Below are 21689 nucleotides of genomic sequence, written 5' to 3'. Positions count from 1 at the left end.
AAAACTATTTCCCATCCTTCTTCTGATCCTAGCTCCGTGCTTACGTTACTCTGTACATAACGTTAGCTCCGTGATCTTAAGACCTCACAGTGCCTTGTTTCTCACTCCCGCTAAATTACTGTTCATCAGACGTGAAATGACAAAAGCATTACGTTTTCACATGCGGGTAGGCCAAGGCAAGAAGAGGGAGATAAGCTAACGTTTAATCGAACGAAACAAATTCATAAAAAAAAAATCACATTTGAATAGTATAGATTTTTTTACTATTCGAATTATATTCTACTTTCAAAATTCGTTCCAACATTCGTTCCCTATTAAGCATTCAACTAATCTGGATAAAAGATGAAATGGCACTGCAGGTCCCGACACAACCTGTTTTAAAAATGTGGCAAAAGTGTTTTGCATTAAAAAGGACATTAATAGAGGAAAAAAAGCATTTGATTAAAAAGGTATCTAGTTCTACAGCAGTATGTGCAATGCTGTCTTTAGTCTGCTAGTTGTGTTGGAAAGTGTTCTTTTCCTACATATTTTTTACATGACTATTTTTGGTCAGACCAGTAATTACACGGTCTTACAGATACTCAGCTCCACCCTCATATTTACTGGAAGGTAGAGTGAGCATAGCCAAGCACAGGCCACCCAACGACACAGCTAGGCTGTCACCACAAACAAAGAACATACTGGTTTGGAAAGCAGACCGTTCTGAAAATTATATTGTTTTTATCAGAATAATGGGAAACTAAATAGCCACTCATCCATTGAGACACCCACTCTCAAGGGCCTCAGAGGTCCCTTGACCCCACTACAGCATCCTTCATTATTCTATCTAACACTTGTGTCAATTACAGATATTAAATGGCACTTTACTTCCTTGTGCTAGCATGCAAGGAAGTGCCTTAAGGACAGTACTTCATGCATGAAACATTCTGCATAGTTTCCAAACCGGTTTTTGCTCACTTTCTCTAGCACCAGCCAAAGAGAAAAGTGTTCCTCCACATCACAGAAGTGCTTTTTATTTCACACCATTCAGGATGCCGATGTGCCGCCTGCTGTGCAGCTTCTTCTTGGCCCTTATAATACTGAGCAGCATCCCGGCTAGTGTGGATGGATGTGATTATGCTCAGTCCATTTGCGGTGCCCAAGCTCCTGGTGATGTTGTGATTGGTATAATGTTGCCATGTCATCGTAAAGTGTCTCTTCAAGAACGGATTAGACCCGAAAGCTTCCAGTGCTCTGAGTGAGTATAAGACATACTGTATTGGCTACATTAGATGGTACTCATATATGTGTCAGGATATGTCGATAGTAGTGTTATTAGTTCTCGCAAGAAAAAATATTATATCCCTTCGAATTTCTTTTTCCTGACCTTTTTTCCTCCAACATTTGCCGTTCTAATTTATTACCGTAAGTCATATACATTAATACTATGTGTATATAAATTAAAGAAATTAAAGAAACACAAGGGGAAAATATATGTGTATATGCAAAAGTTAATGATGTATATTTCTCACAAATTTTATCATTTTTTTTTATTTTGAGATAAGCTCCAAGTTCAGTCTACATATTTTCAGTCATTGCTATTATCTCCTTTGGACTTGTTATCCTATTTGGTAACACTTAATTCATCATTTATAAAGCGTTCTTCTTGCAATAATACAAATTAGTATGTGAAACACAAACACAGCTATTAATGATTTGTTCTTGATTAATAAGCTCACCTATAATGTGTTACATTATTGTATTTTCATACTTGATGGATTTACAATTTCTAAATTAAGTATTATATGAATTTCAAACCATTTATTTGGGAATTGTCAATGGTTCATAAGATCATTTAGAAAGTCCTACTTTGAAGTTGTATAAATAGGAAGAACTAAAACTTGGTAATACTTTGCACATCTATAACATGAGACTGGTGCGTCAGAGAGGGACGAGTTGGTCAAAAGTTGCAAAGAAACTGCTGCCCATGTTTATTTAATTATAAAACATACAGTTACAAATTTACCAGCCATGTTCTCCTGAAGGAAAATCTTTGTTTTTTATTTTTATTTTAAATGAATGATTCACAGAGATACGTTTGTATTACATTGTTTGCATCCTGCAATAAAATAGGCATATGTTCTATATCAATTAGTGTTGTGTATACTTTCTTTTTCTGTTTAGAAAATAACAGACTTTTGTGAGTGTTGAGGTACTGCTGGCTTTTCAGTATCTTTGCGAGGCAAAGATAGTCCTCACTTTAGATGAAGTTGAACAAATACCTTAATTAACAGTATTAAGTGTTTCTAAAATATCTGTTAACACACTTACTAACATTAGTGTATGTCTAAAGCATTATGTATAAATGAAGAAATAAATGTACATCTAAATAGTTTGTTAATCATTTACTTAGTTTCTAAATGATCTTATGAACCATCGACAAGTCCTAAATATCTTGATATAATACTTCAATATTAATATAACTAAAATATACTTAAATATCGTGAATCATTCATAAAGTATGAAAATACAATCATAAACACATTATAGATTAGCTTATTCATCAAGAATAAAACCTGTATAACTGTGAATTATGAATTACAAACTAATGTGTATTAATGTAGAAACAATGCTTTATAAATAATGAATTCATTATTTAATGTTTAACTAATGCTTACATTATTTGGTAGTCTGGGTGCATATTTCTGTTCTCAGTTTTTATGATTTATTTTAACTAAGGAATGAAACAAAGATTAGTCAATCAATCAGAAGTAATTCCACAATAAATGAAAACTGTACATCTTAAATTATTAATCATGTGCCTTCAACAGAGGCCTTTTTCACAAAGTAGGCTTAATGAATAAAGACCACTTTGCTGAGTAGAATCCACAACAGGTCCTTTCCCTTCTATCCATGTTCCAGATTTCAGACGGTTTGACTTAGCAAAGCTATCCAGCTAACAGAACAAATATGCTTTGTTTAAGGGTTGGTTTACATAATTATTACCTAATATTTTCTCTATTCCCAACAGTGGTAGCTCTACAATCAGAAAGTTTTTGGTTTACATATGTAAAAGGACTTACGTTAGCATCCTTTCATCCAGTGGTTCTCAAACTTTTCGAGTCGTGACCCCCCCAGAATAATGAAGTTGGTGTTCGAAACCGTTTTCTTTACTCCCCAACTATCTGGAGACCCCCAGAAATATTCTTACTTACTTACCCTTTGGGGGTCCCTACACCCAGGTTGACAGCCACTGCTTTTATCAATCAAACTTAAACTCCCAGTGAAACAGAAGTTGTATCGTCTTTAGCTTCTGTGCTCTGATGTTTTTCCTGGGCCAAGTCCATCCTCTTCCGGTGGACCACCATGGGACCTTATTTTGGAAAAAAAATATGAACAGTAGTGAACAAATAGGGAGAGACAAATCATACTTTGATCCCGTTTGAATTGAGCCATTAATTATACCTGATTTTCCTCAATTTAAAATATAATTTTGCAAGTCAAGAAAGTCTCAGTTTGTCATAAAACTGTTGAAGTATCATACTGAAGTGAGGAGTCTTTCTAACATTTTCACAAAGTCGCATGGGTGACATCTCAAAGCTACGATGCCTGTGTGTTTCGTACCGGGATGTAACGTTACTCAAACGAGCAACAGATCTTGCTTGTTCTTTTGCTTCCCAGTTGATGAATATAGACACTGGATAAAACATATCAGGTAAGATCAGGGCTGGACTGGCCATCTGGCATACCATGCATTTTCCTGGTGGGCCGACGCACTTTTGAGCCGAATCGCCGATATGAATAGGCCTTTTTTATAAAGAACCCACAGATATTTATAACACTTGTTTATATTCACCCGAAGGCTAATGCCGACCTAGCGACTCAGGCTATGGTGAAGTGTGTGCAGCGGCTTCAGGGGATTTCACCTGAAGCATGACAGGGCCATGGAAAAGATGGAAGAGAGAGAAGATGACGATGTGGTAAGGAGTGGGCAAATTAACAGGGACTCTCAGGAAGGGAGGGAGGGAGTCTGTGTGTGTGTGTGTGTGTGTGTGTGTGTGTGTGTGTATGAGAGGCCGTATAGGTGCGCACGCGCGCACACTTATGTGCTCCTCATGTCATAACAACAACAAGCAGTTTGGCTGTAACATTAAAGTTAGTGGCTGTCAGGTAACCTAACTGTTTAAGCTTACATTGAAAATGCTAGCTGTTGGGTAGTTGAAAAGTCTGTGTGATCTAAAAAATCAGTTTTTAAAGTTGCTAAGCCAATATTAAGCAAAATGGTAATAATCAAATATCAATAATAAAAAATTATAAAAATACCATAAATATACAAATCATAACTCTAAGAATGAATGAATTATTTAAGTGTAAGATCAACAGATTAGATTGAGACCCCTCTGGAAGGATCCAAAACGATCACATGAAGGCAGAACACTAGGCAACTCATATCATAGAATGCACACATATTTTAAGAGGACTGTCTGCAGGGAATGTGTCTGACCAATCATGGTGGGTGTGGGCCGCCTGGGCCAATTTTTTGTCCCAGTCCAGTCCTGGGTAAGATACCAATACCAAACATAGCTAAGCTAGCTAGCTAGTGAGCAAGCCGAGAATCAAGCTAGGTAATTCATGGCTCAATTGAAATGGGATAAAAAAAAAATGTCAGTGCTCCATGTTCACTACCATTCATATATCTTTTCAAATAAGGTTCCATGGGGTCCAAAGGGAGGAACTTCGCCTCTCTATAATCTGGGAGATTGAGGACTGTTGGCAATGGCTCCACACATATTTCCCCATACCTGCTGTTGCTGTTAGATCAGGAGGACGACAAAAGATGAATGGGAAACTTAGTAAATTTATATTATATATAATATGTGTAATATTATACATACTATAAATATAATATATTGTTAAATAGGTGCACAATATGACCGGGATGTTATTTAAAAGAGTTAAAAAGGCATTTTTGATTAAATAGACTTTAAAGTACTATCTACCTCACTGTAATTTTTTTGGGTTATATGCAACTTAGGCATTTTGTAAGGAAAGCCATCCCCCAGTTTGAGTCCTTATGTGAGAAACACAAACTGTTTTTTTACTCTGTTGTTTTTTGGAGGCTTTTTCCCTTTGTTATGAAGTGAGAGTGGATAGACTTGATAGGGGGAGAGAGATGGGGGACGACACGCAGCAAAGGGCAGCAGGCCGGACCCGAAACCCGCGCCGCTGCAGGAACCACCCAACACGGGGCGAACGAGCCCGAGGCCGTCCCAATTGTTCTCTCTTTTATCGGAGAGTAGGAAGCTTATCACCAAATTTGTGAATTACTTCTCCAAATAATCTGTGTCTGTCAACTGGGAAAAGGTAAATCATTGCTGTGTTTCCTGGTAAAATGTGGGGAACTACACTTTCCAGTATTCATAGTTCAATTTTACAGTGATTCACCAATGTCATTATTATAAGGTTGTGTTACGCAAATTTTACCCCTCCCAAATGTAAATCAAATGAAAATGACCTAGGTCTACATGTGTGTCAGCACGTGTGTATGTTTAATAGCCAGGACACACCAGCCAGACGGCAGATCTTCGACAGAAAAGCCAGTCGAAATGATCGGGTCCCCGAGGTCCTGCCACTGAGGCGACACCGACTTGAGAAACGTAATACGTCTCCATAGCAGCAGGCGGCACTACTCTGTATTGTTGCCCAAGAAAGTAAAACCGGCAGCTGATTGGACGAACGCGTCACATGGGTTTGTTTTCTCCGGAAATTCAAAGCCAGACTGTCATGGCGGCTCGTTCAGAATACGATCTCATATTGTAAGAAAATAGTTCACTGAAACATGTTTCTGAAAACATTTTAAGAGAGAAATAGGCCATGCAGTTGCTGAATCTGTCTTCATTTCAGATCAACAAAGGTCAGTTTAAAAGATTTTCGTCAGGTTTTGAGAGACTCTAGTCACGCTCAATCCGCTCGCCATTTCCGGGTGAGTCCCGACTGCCCTGCTGCCGACTGAACATGTCAGGTCGGCCAAAATGAACGCCGACAGCGTGACAACGGCACGGGACACACCGAACAGACTCGAGTCACTGACCTCGCCAGCCTGGTGTGTCCCGGCCATAAGACTTCCTCTATGAAGTGAATGAAACACCTTTATCCAAAATATCTGTAAAGATTTACATGTATACCAAAATTGTAAACAGTTTGCCTTTTTGCCACAGTTCCTCAAGCATAGATCATTTATTGTGTTTCTCCACTTTCAGTTTTGATCTGGTGTCGTTTATGAGATCCTTGGCTACAATCCACGAAATTGATGAGATAAATGCAGCTGGCTTCCTCCCAGGAGTGCGTCTTGGATATCTGATGTGTGACACATGCTCCTTTGCAAGCAAGGCGTTGGATGATGTGAACTACATGCTCGAAGGCAGCAGGACTTTAAATGTGAAGTGCAACTACACCGACTTCAGGCCCAAAGTCAAGATTATTTTAGGAGCTTTAAACTCTGATGTGTCCATCGCTTTGGCTGGCCTGCTGACCACTTACATGGTCCCTCTAGTAAGTCACAAATACTGTCTGATCAGAAAATACTTTGTGCTAAGATAGGTTTAGCACATCCTGAAACATCCTGAGGCTGCATTGGTATGATTTGCATATGTAAGACCTCAAACAAGCATACTTGTAATTTTAATTATAAGTTTGTAATATTTGTAGCAGTCCAGTACTTTAAAAAATATTGAAATATTACTAATCCTATTAACATTTAAAGATGTACTACTAACTTTCGTAGTTTAAATTTAAAACGGTGTGCTGGGTGGATATCTTGGGATTTGAGGTGATTTTTGGGTGCAGTAAGGGACTTTTTATTTATTTAAGGGGCCACCAGAGGAGTTTTGGGATCTTTAGTCAAAATAGACTTGACCCTCCCCTGACCAGTATTCATTTTTCTATGGCCCTCCAAAATGATTTGAAATGATGCCCTATGTGCTAGTTTGCGCTTGGCAGAGATGTCCCTCTGATTTTTTACAGCTATGACATACATGAGTTAACCTCTGTTTTCTCATCCAACGCATCGCACTCCTCTGTTATGGTGTGGTGGCCATTTCAGTGTCTTGGAACGCAATAGACAGACGTGGCGGAATGCCCCGACACTTAAATTCAACTAAAATGTAACAGTGAACACTCAGTGTTAGACCTACAGTCTGTTGAGATGCCTCTCCAAACACAGAAACCAAGCTCAATCACACCATAAAATGTTAAGAAAAAAGATCTGTATTTTGCCGTAATCCAATGACACGAAAAAAAAGTAATCCACAGTGATAAGTAGATCCACAAATACAGGGCTCCAGACTATCTTTTTCCCTTGGTTGCACTGGTGCGCCTATCTTTTTTATTTAGGTGCCCCAGCACAAAATTTAGGTGCACCCAAATTTTTCCTTGCGTCGCCGTTAATGCTGAATGCCGATACACGATATATAGCTCTGTATTTTTATTTTTTTTTACAAAGTGGGCAAAATGTTCAGTTTTAAGTGAAAGCCACTTTTCACAAGCTCTTTTATTAAAACAGATTGTGATTAAAATAAAATGCAAAGACAGGGTTTCCTTTACCGGTTTGAAAATATACAGCTGCAACACATGTAAATGAAAGTTATCTACATATGGAGCAGACAAATGTATTCATTTTACAGTGGTTATTGTCTATTTTACTTACTGCTATATATTTACCTATTTTATTTATTCTATTTTTATTCTTGTAGTTATCACTACCACTTATTTTCCATACCAGTCCAGAACCGGTATCGAGGTACTGTGATGTGAGAGTGTGGATGCTTTTGTAATGATGTGAATTTTTCTTTCTTGATCAATGGCATGTTTACAGACTTAAGAGCAACATGTATAACTTAATTCTCTTTAAATAAAAAGTTTAATAACAAAAAAAAATGAAAGTTATCTGAAATAAATAGCCTAGGATATATTAAAAAAATATATCCATCTCTGAGAAAGCTCCTTCACTTGTTTTCAACAACAACAATAACAGACTGATTAAAAGAGAAAGAGGACGCCCGGATAGCTCAGTTGGTAAATATAGATGTTCGATTCCGACCTGCGGCCCTTTACTACACGTCATTCCCCCCTCTCTCTCCCCTTTTATGTCTTCAGCTTTCCTATCAAAATAAAGGCCGAAATCTTAAAAAAAATAAAAATAACCAGACCGAAAGACATAGGGAGACAGAGGAAGAGAAGGGGAGTGTGATGGAGCAGCACGGGTCGAATGCGCTTTGGCGGGTCAGCGGCGTTACACACGTCTTGTGTAGGCTATGAAATGTCTGTATCGTCACTGCGCTGCATTTTTATGAACTATGATATTCTGCCCATGGGTCACAACTCTTCGCCCAGGTCAAGCAGGCTCCGTCTTACACGCTATTACTCAACGAACTGAAGTTAGTTGCATTTAATAACTTATAATGTGTTTTTCGCCGTGGGGGCCGCAATAACCGATAGTTACCAGTGGTAACACTGGTACCAATACAGGTTTCCCTCTCATATTTAACAATATACAGCTGTGTTCTCTCCATGTTGCAGTGGAGCCGTGAGTGAATGGGGGCGGGGCTGCACGGAAGAGAGATCCAAACACAGGCACGGCTTTACAGAAGGAATAGGTCATGTAACGCAACATTAAACCATATCGATATAAACGACTCGGATGCGAGGACGTTACGTGCAACCTAGGAAAAATCTTAGTCGCACCCTTACAAATTTGAAGCTCTGAAATAGAGTCACGGTGTATCCAGCAAGGCCTATACGAGCGTCACATTCACCAGCCAGCTCCAAACAGGTGAACGAGGCCTCTCCACATCGCTGTTTAAACAAAGTGGAATAGACGTATAAAAGTCCAAATCTACACAAAACCCGCAATCAATTAATAAGATGACATCAAATGTATATACATGGCATTTAGGAAACCTTTATTGCAACCTTGGCACAGCAAGGTGTCCAGTGCTCCCCCTGCCCCTCAGCCAACTCATGGATCAGACCCATCTGGTAGCAAAGTAGGGTCGAGACTAAGAGCCACATGGAAAAATATGCACCAAACAAGCCACTTTGAAATGTTGCTGTTTTATGAATACAAAAGTTGGGTGAAACCCCCCCCCCCCCTGGGTGACCCTCCCCTCAACAAAGAATAAAAAGCCATGACTTGGACTTTATTTTCCTCCGGTGGTCCATTCCATAAATACCAAACGGTCCCTAACAAGTGTAATTTACAAATTTAAATCATGCTTGTAATTTATATTTAAGTTTATTTTTTGTGTATTAAAGAGTTTTTGTATGATTTTATCTTATCAGCTGAGCAGCACATCGTCTGCAACCAAACTGAGTGATAAGTTGCGCTTCCCATCTTTCTTGCGCACCATTCCCAGTGACGTGCATCAGACCAAAGCAGTGGCCAAAATGATGAAACACTATGACTGGAACTGGGTCGGGGTCGTGTATGGGGATGATGAATACGGGAAAGCAGCTTTCCAGAGCTTCCTCACGGATGCTCAGGCAAATAATGTGTGCTTGGCCTACCAGGAGGTTTTGCCTCATTACCTTGATAATTCACAGACCATGCAACGTATTGAGCAAGTCGCCAAGCAGATCCGCTCCTCCAATGCCCAGGTGGTACTGCTAATCCTTAAGTCAGATCAGGTGGAGGGCCTCTTTAAGGAAATGATCAAAACCAACACATCAAGAATTTGGATTGCCAGTGATGCCTGGTCCAGGAGCAGGACCATTTCCCAAATGGCTAACATCAACAAGGTTGGGGACATCTTGGGCTTCACGTTTCTTTCAGGCAAAAGTGATTCATTTGAAAAATATCTCAAGAATCTGACAGCAACCCCAGGAGGATACAACTACTTCATTGAAGAATACAAGAGCCTAAGATTCAACTGCAGCTCAGAATGTGACTCCAAAACACCTCCATCCTATTGTCCTGATCTCATGGAAATTAAATCGAGGAATGCATGCAATTTCACAGATCCCCAAGAGCAAAATGATGACTATCTTGTAAACACTCTGGATACAAGTCAAGCCTTCCTTCACAAAGTAGCTGTGCAGGCTGTAGCAAATGCCCTCAAAAAGCTACTGAAGTGCAACAGTTCATTATGCTTGGGAGAAATAAACTTCCCACCATGGAAGGTGAGAATTTATATAATCTTCAGATGAGAACATATTCAAATTTGAAAGTGTAGCTTCCTTATAATTTAAGAATTACGATGTAATGTGTGTTTCTATCCCTTAGAATTCACATAATATAATAAAAGTTACAATGATTAATCTCTGCAAAATGACGATTTAAATTGGCATACCACCCTTTGCTTTGCAGCTTCTTGAAGAACTGAAGAAAGTAAACTTCAGTTATGACAACCAGAGTTTCTCTTTTAATGAAAATGGTGATTTTGCTAATTTTTATGAGCTGATCATGTGGAAAACGGATGGGGAACATAGAAAATTTCAACGGATTGGGAATTACAGTGTTAATGAAACAGTTGAAGTCGAGACAAACATCTTCTGGCTTTCAACAGCCAATATCACGGTAAGACAACATCATACTCACAGCATTAACTCATATTGATATGATTTCTGCAACAGTAGAACAGTAGTTGTCTATGTGTCCTAAAAAAAACCTTCCAGATGTTGGAATCACCATAACTTTCTGAAACAGGCAATCCTACAGTTACGCCCACTTCACACAGCAATTTCTCACATTGTTGTGGAGGTGGGAAACCAAAACTTGAACATCCCTCGGAAGTTGATTTTATATTCTCCGATACTACTTCCGTCACATTTAAATGTGAACAACTGATTGCAAACACCTTAATGCCTCTAAGGGGAGACTGCAGAAGTTGGCAATGTTAGACCCACTTGTATGATTAATTGCCTTGGGACTACAAAAATACGTGAAAAGGACAGAGTTATTGAAGAGAGACCAGTGAGGCAGCAGGATGTAGCCTGGCTGTGATATTAGAGCAGGCATGAATTGCCATCGGGCGTACCGGGAGATTTCCCGGTGGGCCGGACTATGTGGGTTGATATTTTTTTGTTGTTGATCAGCCCATAGAGAGAAGAGAGATCACATGCTATGGCCCACTTCTATCCTAGTGTACAGAGATAGCACATATAAACCCCTCTCCCACCGGCAGAGAAATAACTCCACAAAGTGCGGGTAGCTAGCTAAAAACACGAGATTTAAGCATGTGAAACGATTATTTTAGCATCTTTTTTATACCAGAGGACAAGTTAGCTGTTAGTAAGCTAATGTTAGTTATGTATTAGCAAGCTAAGGCATTTGCAAACATAGTAATAGACACAAGTTGCATACTGTGTACAAAATGCAGCTTTAGCTTAACTTACAGACTTGTCACTTGTTTACAGTACAAGACACTCACCTCCACCCTCAACCTTTAGTCATCTTGCCATCAGGAGCCATGCAGCCTGTGCTGCAGTGCTCTGTTTTCGATGCCTCCGTCTGGTGGAGCACATGTTTTAATATGGTCATCATATACATTGTTTTTTATGGCTTTTGCTGGCAATCGAGGACGAGTGGCCTCAGAGCCGGTTCAGACTTCCTCAAGCTGTCCTGTTGGATCTCTGTGCAAAATGGGAATCCGACCTGCAGAAATCTTAGGCTGGACCAAAGAATTTGTCATTTGATAAAACAACAAGTATTTATTCATTTTAAAACTACAGCTTACGTGAGATTTTAAAGACTGATTAGTAATGATAACTCACGTTCTCTTTTGCGCTCTCAGAACCCTCAGTCTAGATGCTCAGAGAGCTGTGCCCCTGGCTCAGTAAAAAAGATCTTGAACGCATCCTGCTGTTACAACTGCATCCCATGTGAGGAGGGGACCTATTCAGATAAACCGGGTAAGCGTGATTGAAATACTGATTTTATTTTCAAGTTGTCAACAGAAAGAAATGCAAACAAATGTTATGTTATTTTTAATTAATTTAAGATTATTATCATCTATAATTTATTATCTTCTATGAGTATAATATCTTCCTAAATTGCATATCAAGTGTGGTAGGATTTTATTTCATATTCACTGGTCCCTGCCTTGCTGCTGCGTTCTCTCTGTGTTTGCGGTAGGCTACATTAGCCTGAATGTGAGAGTCGGGCTAGCCTCTCTCTCACAATGCAATGTGCATTGTATGTGGGAAATTATTATTACATATGCTCAGAGTTTAAGTGTGTTTAATGTAGAAAGGAGCTTAGCACAAAATGCTGGGCCCTGTTATTCATTCAAGCATCATTTTGGGCCCTCCTCACATGAGGGCCCTGGGTACTCAGTCCCCATTTTCCCCCCAGTCAAACGCCCCTGAATGTAGATCACACAAATATGATGCCCAGTGAGGCTGACAGCCCGTTGCCCCACGACAGCAGCATTTCATATTTCAGACTTGATTGGATATCCATCTGGCGGGTCGTCAACACTCGTCGGCAAGAATAGGGGAGATTGTCTTATCATTGCTAGCTAACTTTAAAAAATGAATGAAGTGGAATTCATACTCAAGCACAGATTTGAACCCTTAACTTGAAGGAGAAACTGGAACTAATATGCCTTGGTGCTCACCAATCACTGAATATTGTCATCACTCAAATTGCTAGTAAAAGTAACCGCGGTTTAACGTGGAGTTGTTAGCACACAAAATAAGACAAGTTTGCCCTGAGGAAAAAACGCTGTGTCGCCATTCTCTTCATATGAGCCCTTGGCCTTGGTGAGTGAAAGCATATTTTATTATCATGCCTTTGTGGGGCTGGTCCATGCATTGGTCATTCGGTCATCGATTGATATTACGCTACATGGTGACGAGTGTGTCCATGCTCATCCATCAAGGTTGTTGTCATACAATGGATCTGTATGGATCTGTAACCCTAAAAAGTTGTCTGTGTGCTTCTTTATTACCTTCATGGTGTTGAGCTCATAGCGTTACTGTTTGCATATTGCCCTGTCAGTGCACTTGTTCTGGTTGTATCGCCTTAAATATTTCACTCTTAATTTAGGTTTGTGACGGTATTATTTTACATGTGTGTGAGTAAGAGAGAGAGAGAAAGGGGAATGCAACTACACAAGGTACAATCCCCACACACACACACTCACTCTCTCTCTCTCTCTCTCTCTCTCTCTCTCTCTGTCTTGCACTGTCTCTCTCCCCCTTTGAGTTTTTTGTGGAGCCATGCTGTTGTTGACATGTTAACAGAGATACAGGGTATTTCAGTTTTGGTATGTAGCCTATCTTTTGAAATGGTTGGGGTCCCACCAGTTTTTTACATGTATAAAAGCCACTGAAGTGGCCTAATAGCTCAGTTGGTAGAGCAGGCACACATATGTAGAGGTTTATTCCTCGACGCAGAAGGTCCAGGGTTTGAGTCCGACAAGTGACGGTTTCCTGCATCACGTCTTCCCCTTACAGATGTCATTTTGGCTTTTGTGAACTTCATATTCCAGATTTGGTGACCTGCTGCAGACCTAAATAAACCAGAATGGCCTTATTTTGCCTAATATGTACATCACCATTTTCTCTAACAGATCTTAATAACTGCACACCCTGTAAAATTGGAACCTGGTCTCTCAAGAATTCGACTGGGTGTGAGCCAAGAGGAGAGTCTTACATGAAATGGAGCGATCCTCACCCAATCGTCATGATGGCTGCAGCGGCCTTTGGTATCTTGCTCTTGTTGGTTATCTTCATTATCTTTTTAGTGTACAGAGATTCCCCACCTATGAAAAGAGCTGAGGTGAGATTGTCCTGTGTGATGATGGCTGGTCTATCAGTGAGCTTTGCAAGTGTCATATGCTTCATGGGCAAGCCCAATGTACATTTATGCCGTGCCCGCCAGGTAATGTATGCTATGGGCTTCACCCTGTGTGTGTCCTGCATCCTAGTCAAGGCCTATCGTACTTTCCTGGCTTTCCTTCCCTTTGGTCAGCTGACAAGCAGGCAACTACACAAACTTTACCATCCACCTGCAATTGTCATCATCATAACTACTCTCCAGGGGATCATCTGTCTTCTCTGGCTGATCTTTGATTCTCCTGATATTGATAAAAAACCTCCATCTCCACAAAGCATGACAATACTAATCCACTGTGAGGAAGGTAACACATATATAGGTTTTGGCATTATGTTGAGCTACATAGCTCTGTTATCATTGATTTGCTTCCTCTTGGCAATCAAAGGCAGGAAGGTTCCACAGGAGGTCAGTGAAACAGGCTACATAATCTTTAGCATGCTAATGTACTTGTTTGTATGGGTGTGTTTCATCCCAGTTTATATCACCAACAATGAAAATGGCACTCCTGTGCAGGCTTCAGCCATTCTAGTGTCCAGCTATGGCATCATCTTCTGCCATTTTTTACCCAAGTGCTATGAAGCACTTTGGGGTTCAAAGACAAACACAATGGAGAAGATTCTAAGAAAATGGCATGTCATCTCCAGTCCAAATCTTGATTCTGTGACAGAGATAGCTATAGATAACCCTGGAAAGAATACACACTCACTAAAGAGTAACAGATATTCCATATCAAGTACATCAACTATATTGAGGAGCTCAGGGACGCTAAGCGAGACCAGCTATACTGATTCAGTGCTGGACATAATGGATATGTCCACTGAAAAGATGCAAGCCTATCTTAGGCTAAGAACAACAATTAGGAAACGCAGTATATCCTTCTGAAAAAGGTTCCAGTGAAATTGTATTCCACTGATATTCAGTAATACTCTCTCTTCTAGTCTATTAAAATATTTAACTTGTTTTTCAACCTTTTCTCGTCTCTAAACAACAGTTTTAATGTCTTCCAGTCAGGTTTTTCGACCACACCACACATGTCTTCAATGACACCACTGAAATACAGACAGAGGCAAAATTTCAGTCTTCGTATTACATGATCTCAGTGCTGCATTTCACCCCAAAGTAATAACAGACCTATTGGAGAACTGGGTTGGACTTTCTGGCACATCACTAAACTGGTTTAAAGCCTACTTGAAGAACAGGGATTACACATCTGAGGAGACAAAAATGACCCAAAAAAAGTTCCCCAAGGCTCCATTCATAGGCCTCTTCTGTTTGACATTTACATGCTTCCACTAGCTCGGATAATGGAAAACAACAAAATTAGACACATATTTACATAACCATGTCCAATGCAAACACTGAGTATGTGCATTGAACAGATTAACAATTGGATTTGCCAGAATTAAAGACAAAACTGAGGTAGTTGTTTTTAAACCAAAGAAGAATGATTGATGAAAAGTCGGCGCTCAGCTTCAATCTGTAATGGGCAATGTTTAAAACAACTGACTAAGCCAGAAATCTTGGTCATTGACTAAATTGCAATAGCCACATAACGACTTCTAAGGAAGGTAGTACTACTACCATAGTACTTCTACTTAGAATACATCAACGGTTAAGAACTTATGTCTCAGCAGGATTTGGAAAAGCCTGTCTATGCCTTTATATTCAGTAGACTTGACTACTATAACAGGTACTCCCTAACAAATCAATTAGACAGCTGCAGCTGATTAAAAACACTGCTTGATGCCTCACTAAGACAAAAAAGTGGATCACCTCACTCCAGTTCCGAGGTCTTCACACTGGCTTCGTCTCTCAAAGAATTGATTTTAAAACACTACTGTTGGTTTATAAAGCACTGAATGGTTTAGACCCTAAATACATTCCTGACTAGGCTAAAGACTTCTTTTTGATGCTGCCTTTGTTTTAAATCAAGTGTTCATTTATTACACTGCACTATAACTTGTATTGTTGTATTTGTTGTATTTTATACCGGTCTTATTCTATTTGAGCTGTTTCTATATTGTATTTAATGAATGTTTTTTTTACTCTTTGTTTTATGTAAAGCACTGTGAATTGTGTTGTTGCTGAGATGTGCTATACAAAGTAAATATAGCTGCCTTAAACTAGCTTGCCTTGCCTTACCATTTTCCCTGTTTATATACACTCTTTAGTAAGATATTTGTGCTGTAAATACATGTAAAGTTAAAATACGTGTTCTGCTGAAAGCTGATGCATTCTTCTATGCCAAATGTAACTCATTTGTACTCTATAGGCTTCAACTAAAAGTGATATTAAAGTAAAATAAGTGCACCATTTGTCCTTGAACTCAAATCAAAAGTCAATCCAAGTCTTTAGCTTAACAGATACTGTAGCTAAACTGGAGAACTTGCTACATAACATGGCCTTCTTTGTGTCAAGGTGATGTGAATTTACACATAATGTATAAACTGTACGCTCTTTTTGGATGGCTGCATCACATAAATAAAAAAATAAAATGAAAAAACATGATAAAAGCCTAAGTGAGTGTTCAAACCAATAACAGACTTAAAAACAATATGCCTTGATGTTAGTATTACTTTAGGGTACTGAAATATGATCCAGGAAGTCTTGTTGAAGTAGGCAATTAATGCATTGAAACGCTCAACAGTTCCGTTTATATTCAGTGTTTCTCAACTAAACAAAGCATCCACTAGATTAGTTGAATAGTCTGAAACTATTAGCAGGACTATTTATAAAATCACAGCACTACTAGAGGTCAGAAACTCCCCAGGTAAACTTTGGGAACTGCACAACAGTATGTAATACTCACAGTCGCCTTAAAAACAGGCAAAACCACAACAACCAGTTGTGTAAAGATAGTTTTGGTGCCTACACTTAACCGTCACCTTTTGGTACCTAAACTGCATCCGTACATACCATCAGAAACATGTATAGTGATAGCAAGGTTACTTAGGTTTCATATTATATTCTTACATGATTAAAACAAGGACAAATAAAGAATGTGTTGTTCATGAAATGACAGAGACAAGAAGTTGAAGATAATCAAAGTTAAATTAACCAAAATATAATTTAAGTAAAACAATGTAATTATAATAATAATTCTCAAATATAATAAACAGATCAATCCCTGCACGGACTTCAACTGCAAACTGTCTAGAACATAGATGCCTACAGAACAATAAATAGCTCCTGATATTCCTGACATGATCTCTGTCCTCAGATGGGAGGGCAACTTCAGAGAATACGGCACTCTTGTTGTGCAATCCTGGGAGAAAAAGCTGGAAAGGAAACAGCTAAGAATATCACAGCTATTACACAACTGTCAGTCAGTCACTACTGATCCACCTCAAAGGTATTGAAGCCGGTTGTGCTGCCAACACAAAGACACACTGGCCACAGTCAACCACAATGGCTTTTCCTCCTGGTTATAATACATTAAAAAACACATAATTTTCTCTCTGATCATAGCTCTCATCTTCTTTCAGCCCATATATTCCATTATCCAAGTCTGATCTTTTCCAAACTAAATTGTTAAATACTTCCTCATAACAGCAAGCAATGATAGAAAACCAACATTCTGTTCTTTGCAACTCTTTGTGTGAATGCTCATTTTGTATGTCAACAGTCAAAGTCACAATGCAGCTATTGTGGCAGTGTCTATATGTTTTTGTTGTCTGATGGTTGAACCAGTATACAATAATGTTAATTAATAATCTATACTCTTTATTGATCACCAATGTGGAAATTACAATTTACACTCTGTTATTATTACTCACTATTAACAGGCTTGAAATACACACACATGCTCCATTACATGCACTAATGGAGAGATGTCAGCATGAGTGGGCTGCGACTGCTAAACAGACACCCTGAGCGGTTGAGGGGGTTCGGTGCCATACTCAAGCACACCCCAAAGTTCCCAAACCAACTCCTTACTGACTGAGCTACTGCCACCCCAAGCTACACCAAATGCATTGTAAAAATGAGTTAGTAGTGTAACAAGGAAACTAAAGTAGACTAGCTGTCAACTAGGTCACATCGTGCTTCATGTCAGGGATAAACTAAGTATCACCAGTGAAAGATCAACTTGAAGTTCTCATAGGAAGTAAAACACTGTAACTAACTAATGCAGTAATCATTCACATTAAACGTAAAATATGTAATTTTCTGCTGCTAGGGGTCTCTCAATCAAAACAATGTAAATATAAACACGATTTGTATTGGTTGCCAATGTGAGCTAGCTAGTTAGCGAGCAAGCAAGCTAACATTAGCCAGCAGCTAAAACCACAGTATCACAATATATTTCACGTCAGTTAAACTTTTTGGATGTTTTCAGCACCGGGGGAAAAAGAGTTTGTTGTAACATTACTCATCCCTGCTGAGAGACTTACTTCGCGGCTGGGGCTGGCAGCCGATATGTTCTGTTTCCCAGACGGAACATAAAACTTTCTGTTACTGCCATTAGCATAGCTATCACCTGGCACTAGAGTTTGTGCTGGCTGGGTTCGGATTGCTGTAAATTGTATGTTTTATGTAAAGCACTTTGAATTGCCCTGTTGCTGAAATGTGCTATATAAATAAAGCTGCCTTGCCTTGCCTTGCCTAAGTTAACAATAGTGGCTGGCTGCTGGCTAACTGTAGATGTGTCATGTCCCTGGGGCTGTTGTAACGTTACTTGTCAACGTAGCAAGTTAAGCTGGATCAATCAATATTGAAATGTATTAATAAATTAGATCTCTGCTGTATAACTGTGTTGTAAGTGGCATGTAATCAATGACAAAATGATGCTGTGTGGCAGAAAGCAAGGTTTATAACGGTTACTGAGTATTATTCTTTCTATGACATTGTATGATTTACGATTACTCTCGAACGTATCATCTGGGTGTCCGTGTTTTGACGGAAGTAACTAGTGTGGTCAAAGGTTTTATGACACTACTGACAGGTGACTAAATGAAACGTCCCGTGTCATTAAAATAAACAAATAAACTGATTTCTCTGGGTTTGAACATTTGGACGTGGAACATTTAGGATAGTGTAAGTACACAACTAAACAAAATATATAACATAGTTATAGTTGTTTTTAGACATTTTAATGCACAAATTTTACATTTTGTACCTTTAAGTTCAAAAGATTAAAAGTAAAAAGATTTAAATACACAACAGTTATCCTAACAGTAGTAGTAGTATTCAACAGTTACTTATAATTTTGTATTAGCAACACACTAGCTAGTTTGGTTAGCACTAAGCTGATCATAGAAAAACAATAACAGGTGTATTAAAATAGAATATATACATATTTTTGGGGAGTATTAAACTATAAGTAATTAAACTAGTAGTTTAACTAAATTTCCCAGTAGCTTGCTGTAGTTCAACTACATCTATATTTGCATAATGATTCAAAAAGTTAAATTTTGTCAGGATCCTGCTGTGACTCACTGCCTTTGTGCCACTCTTGTTGCCATGTTGTGTATTGTGTTGTGATTTGTGCTTGTTGCTGTGTTCCATGTGTTCTGTGGTTACCTGTCTGTCATGTGTCTTTGTCTCCCCCCATCCCCTTATATGGTCTGCACTTCCTGTCTTGTTAGTTTCCCTCGGGTTCTGCTCTCACCTTTTTCTCGTTACAGTCTTGTCCAATCCTCTGTCTTTCTGTTGACTGGTCTGTGTATTTCTACACCCCTCTGTTCCTTTGTGTTTTGTCGGTTTGTCTCTCGGTTTGTTCCTTTGAGAGTCCTGTTCGTTTGTAGGTTTGCAGTTGTGAGTTTTTAAGTTGTAGAGTCTAAATAAAGTGTGTTTCTTCTGCACATCTGCCTGAAAGAGTCTTGCATTTGGATCCTCCTGCTGAAACTGTGACAAATGTATTCAATTGTATTTATAGAGTTATATCTCAGGACACTTTACAGATAGAGTGGGTCTAGACCACACTCTATACTTTACAAAGACCCAAACAATGTCCCACAAGCAAGCATTTGGTGTGACAGTGGCGAGGTGGGTGGCCACCTGCCACTGCCTGTTGGGACACAAAGACACTGATAAAGATTTTCAGGAATTTTAGTAATATTTTATGTGGGGAAACCATGGTAAACTAAATATTATTCATAGCAGAGTATTTTTTACATAGTTTAAAATGTGTCTAGACTTTAAGTAAATGTAACCAGTAACTATACCTGCCAAATAAATAAAGTGGAGTTAGTCAAGTCATATCAAGTCAAGTCAATTTTATTTATATGTCAAATATCACAAATCCAAATATGCCTCAAGGGGCTTTACAATTTTTACAGCATGCGACCTTAGACCCTCGGTTCAGAACAGGAAAACTCCAAAACACACCCTTTAACAGCGAAAAATAGAAACCTCAGGAGGACCAACTGAGTAGGGATCCCTCTCCCTTGACGGACAGACATGCAAAAGATGTCATGTGTAAAGAATAGAAGAATCTGAATTGTAATGGAGTAGAAGTAATAAATAAGAAATAATGTAGCATATACTAAAAATGATCAAGTCAATTATCTCAAAAAAATAAAGTCTACTAAATAACAGATAAAGGGTTAGCAGACACCAGACCTTGAGCAGTTTAAGCTCCTTCTGCTCTGCTGGCCAACAGCTTGCCCAGTTCCTGTTACTGCTATACACCTGGATGTGGGTGGTAAAGATTACAGAGATGCTTTGAGACAGATAGCTGGGCTCAGGCTTTCTGGGATTCTATGATGCTGCGATGACCCCCTGTCTGAGAGTGCAGTTTTTTATAAACACTTTTAATCCTTGGGAGAGTCAATTAGCCAGCTTGTTTTCAGCAAAGGCCTGTCTAACATTTACACAGTTGCATTCAGTGTCTAAAATCTATCGGTGAAAATAAAGTCAATGCCAAGAATAAGTACCACAGCCATACAGTATATGTTTAGTATTGTTCCAGCTTGTTTTAGCCTGCATTTTGTGCACTTGATACTGTTCCTATTTGAATCTGCACATAGGTTGATGATAAGCTTCCAGTTTCTTTTACCAATGACACCTGCTTTTCTTCTATTCTTATTCAACTATTTCTCAGAGGAATCTTTGTCTGTTTCTCCCATTTAAATTTTCAGTCTAGTTGAACCATTGTACAGCGTTTTGTTCACCATGTACGTAACATGACTTTTCTTTGTTAAGCCTGTCATGTAAACCAAATAGTTCAGTGTAGATATGCAGTTAATTGTAGGTACTGGATACATGCCAGGTTTCTGTTGGTGATAAAGTTGAGGCTAGTCAAGTTTGACTAGGCACTATGATTAAGTCAACGGTGGTTATTTTTCATCCAAGAGATTTCCTGTAAAGAGATCAGACAAGAGGGCTAAACTGTCCCTTTGACGTAAAAGGTATGACAAAGAAAACTGATAAGTGCCTAGTGTGAATGGAATTCACATTTACAGTCAGAGAAATGATGATGAACAGGAACTATCTTACTACAATTCCTGTCTTTGATAACTCTTGGCACAGAACTGGCATCTTTACCCAGCACTTACAGTAAATGCTACGAACGAGTTTCCGTGTGTGTGTGTGTGTGTGTGTGTGTGTGTGTGTGTGTGTGTGTAGTGTCTCAAAGTAAGTTGGACATGTCAGGCAAACAAGAAAACAGAGTTGTTTATATCTTAAGTGAACCCACAGCACAGTGGATAAGGCTAAAAACACCACCTGATAAACATGGCTCTGAATTATCTGATGAGCTTAAAGTCTTACATGCAAATGCCTGTTTGTGTCTGTGCGCGCGCGCAAGGAAGGGGAACGCGTGTGTGAGTGTACTGTGTGTTGATGCACTTAACCTAACCATATGTGCGTGCTGAAGGAGAGAGAGGGAAGAACCCCCCTCAATCCGTCTTATCTTTTCAGCTCTTTACGATCA

The 21689-nt window shown here is 39.1% G+C and overlaps 1 protein-coding gene across 1 annotated transcript; it reads left to right on the top strand.

The window, feature by feature from the left end:
* The first annotated feature begins 1031 nt into the window (after nucleotides 1–1031).
* On the top strand, nucleotides 1032–14698 carry olfcb1 (olfactory receptor C family, b1). Its single transcript, XM_028604604.1, has 7 exons — nucleotides 1032–1237; nucleotides 6240–6531; nucleotides 9319–9919; nucleotides 9995–10155; nucleotides 10343–10552; nucleotides 11769–11886; nucleotides 13551–14698. The coding sequence occupies exons 1-7, from the start codon at nucleotides 1032–1034 to the stop codon at nucleotides 14696–14698; spliced, it is 2736 nt and encodes a 911-aa protein (XP_028460405.1).
* Nucleotides 14699–21689: the final 6991 nt, after the last annotated feature.

This window comes from Perca flavescens, chromosome 18 (assembly GCF_004354835.1).
Source record: "Perca flavescens isolate YP-PL-M2 chromosome 18, PFLA_1.0, whole genome shotgun sequence".
NCBI lineage: Eukaryota > Metazoa > Chordata > Actinopteri > Perciformes > Percidae > Perca > Perca flavescens.
Note: the sequence above shows the minus strand (reverse complement) of the source record. Positions and strands in the feature narration are given on the sequence as shown.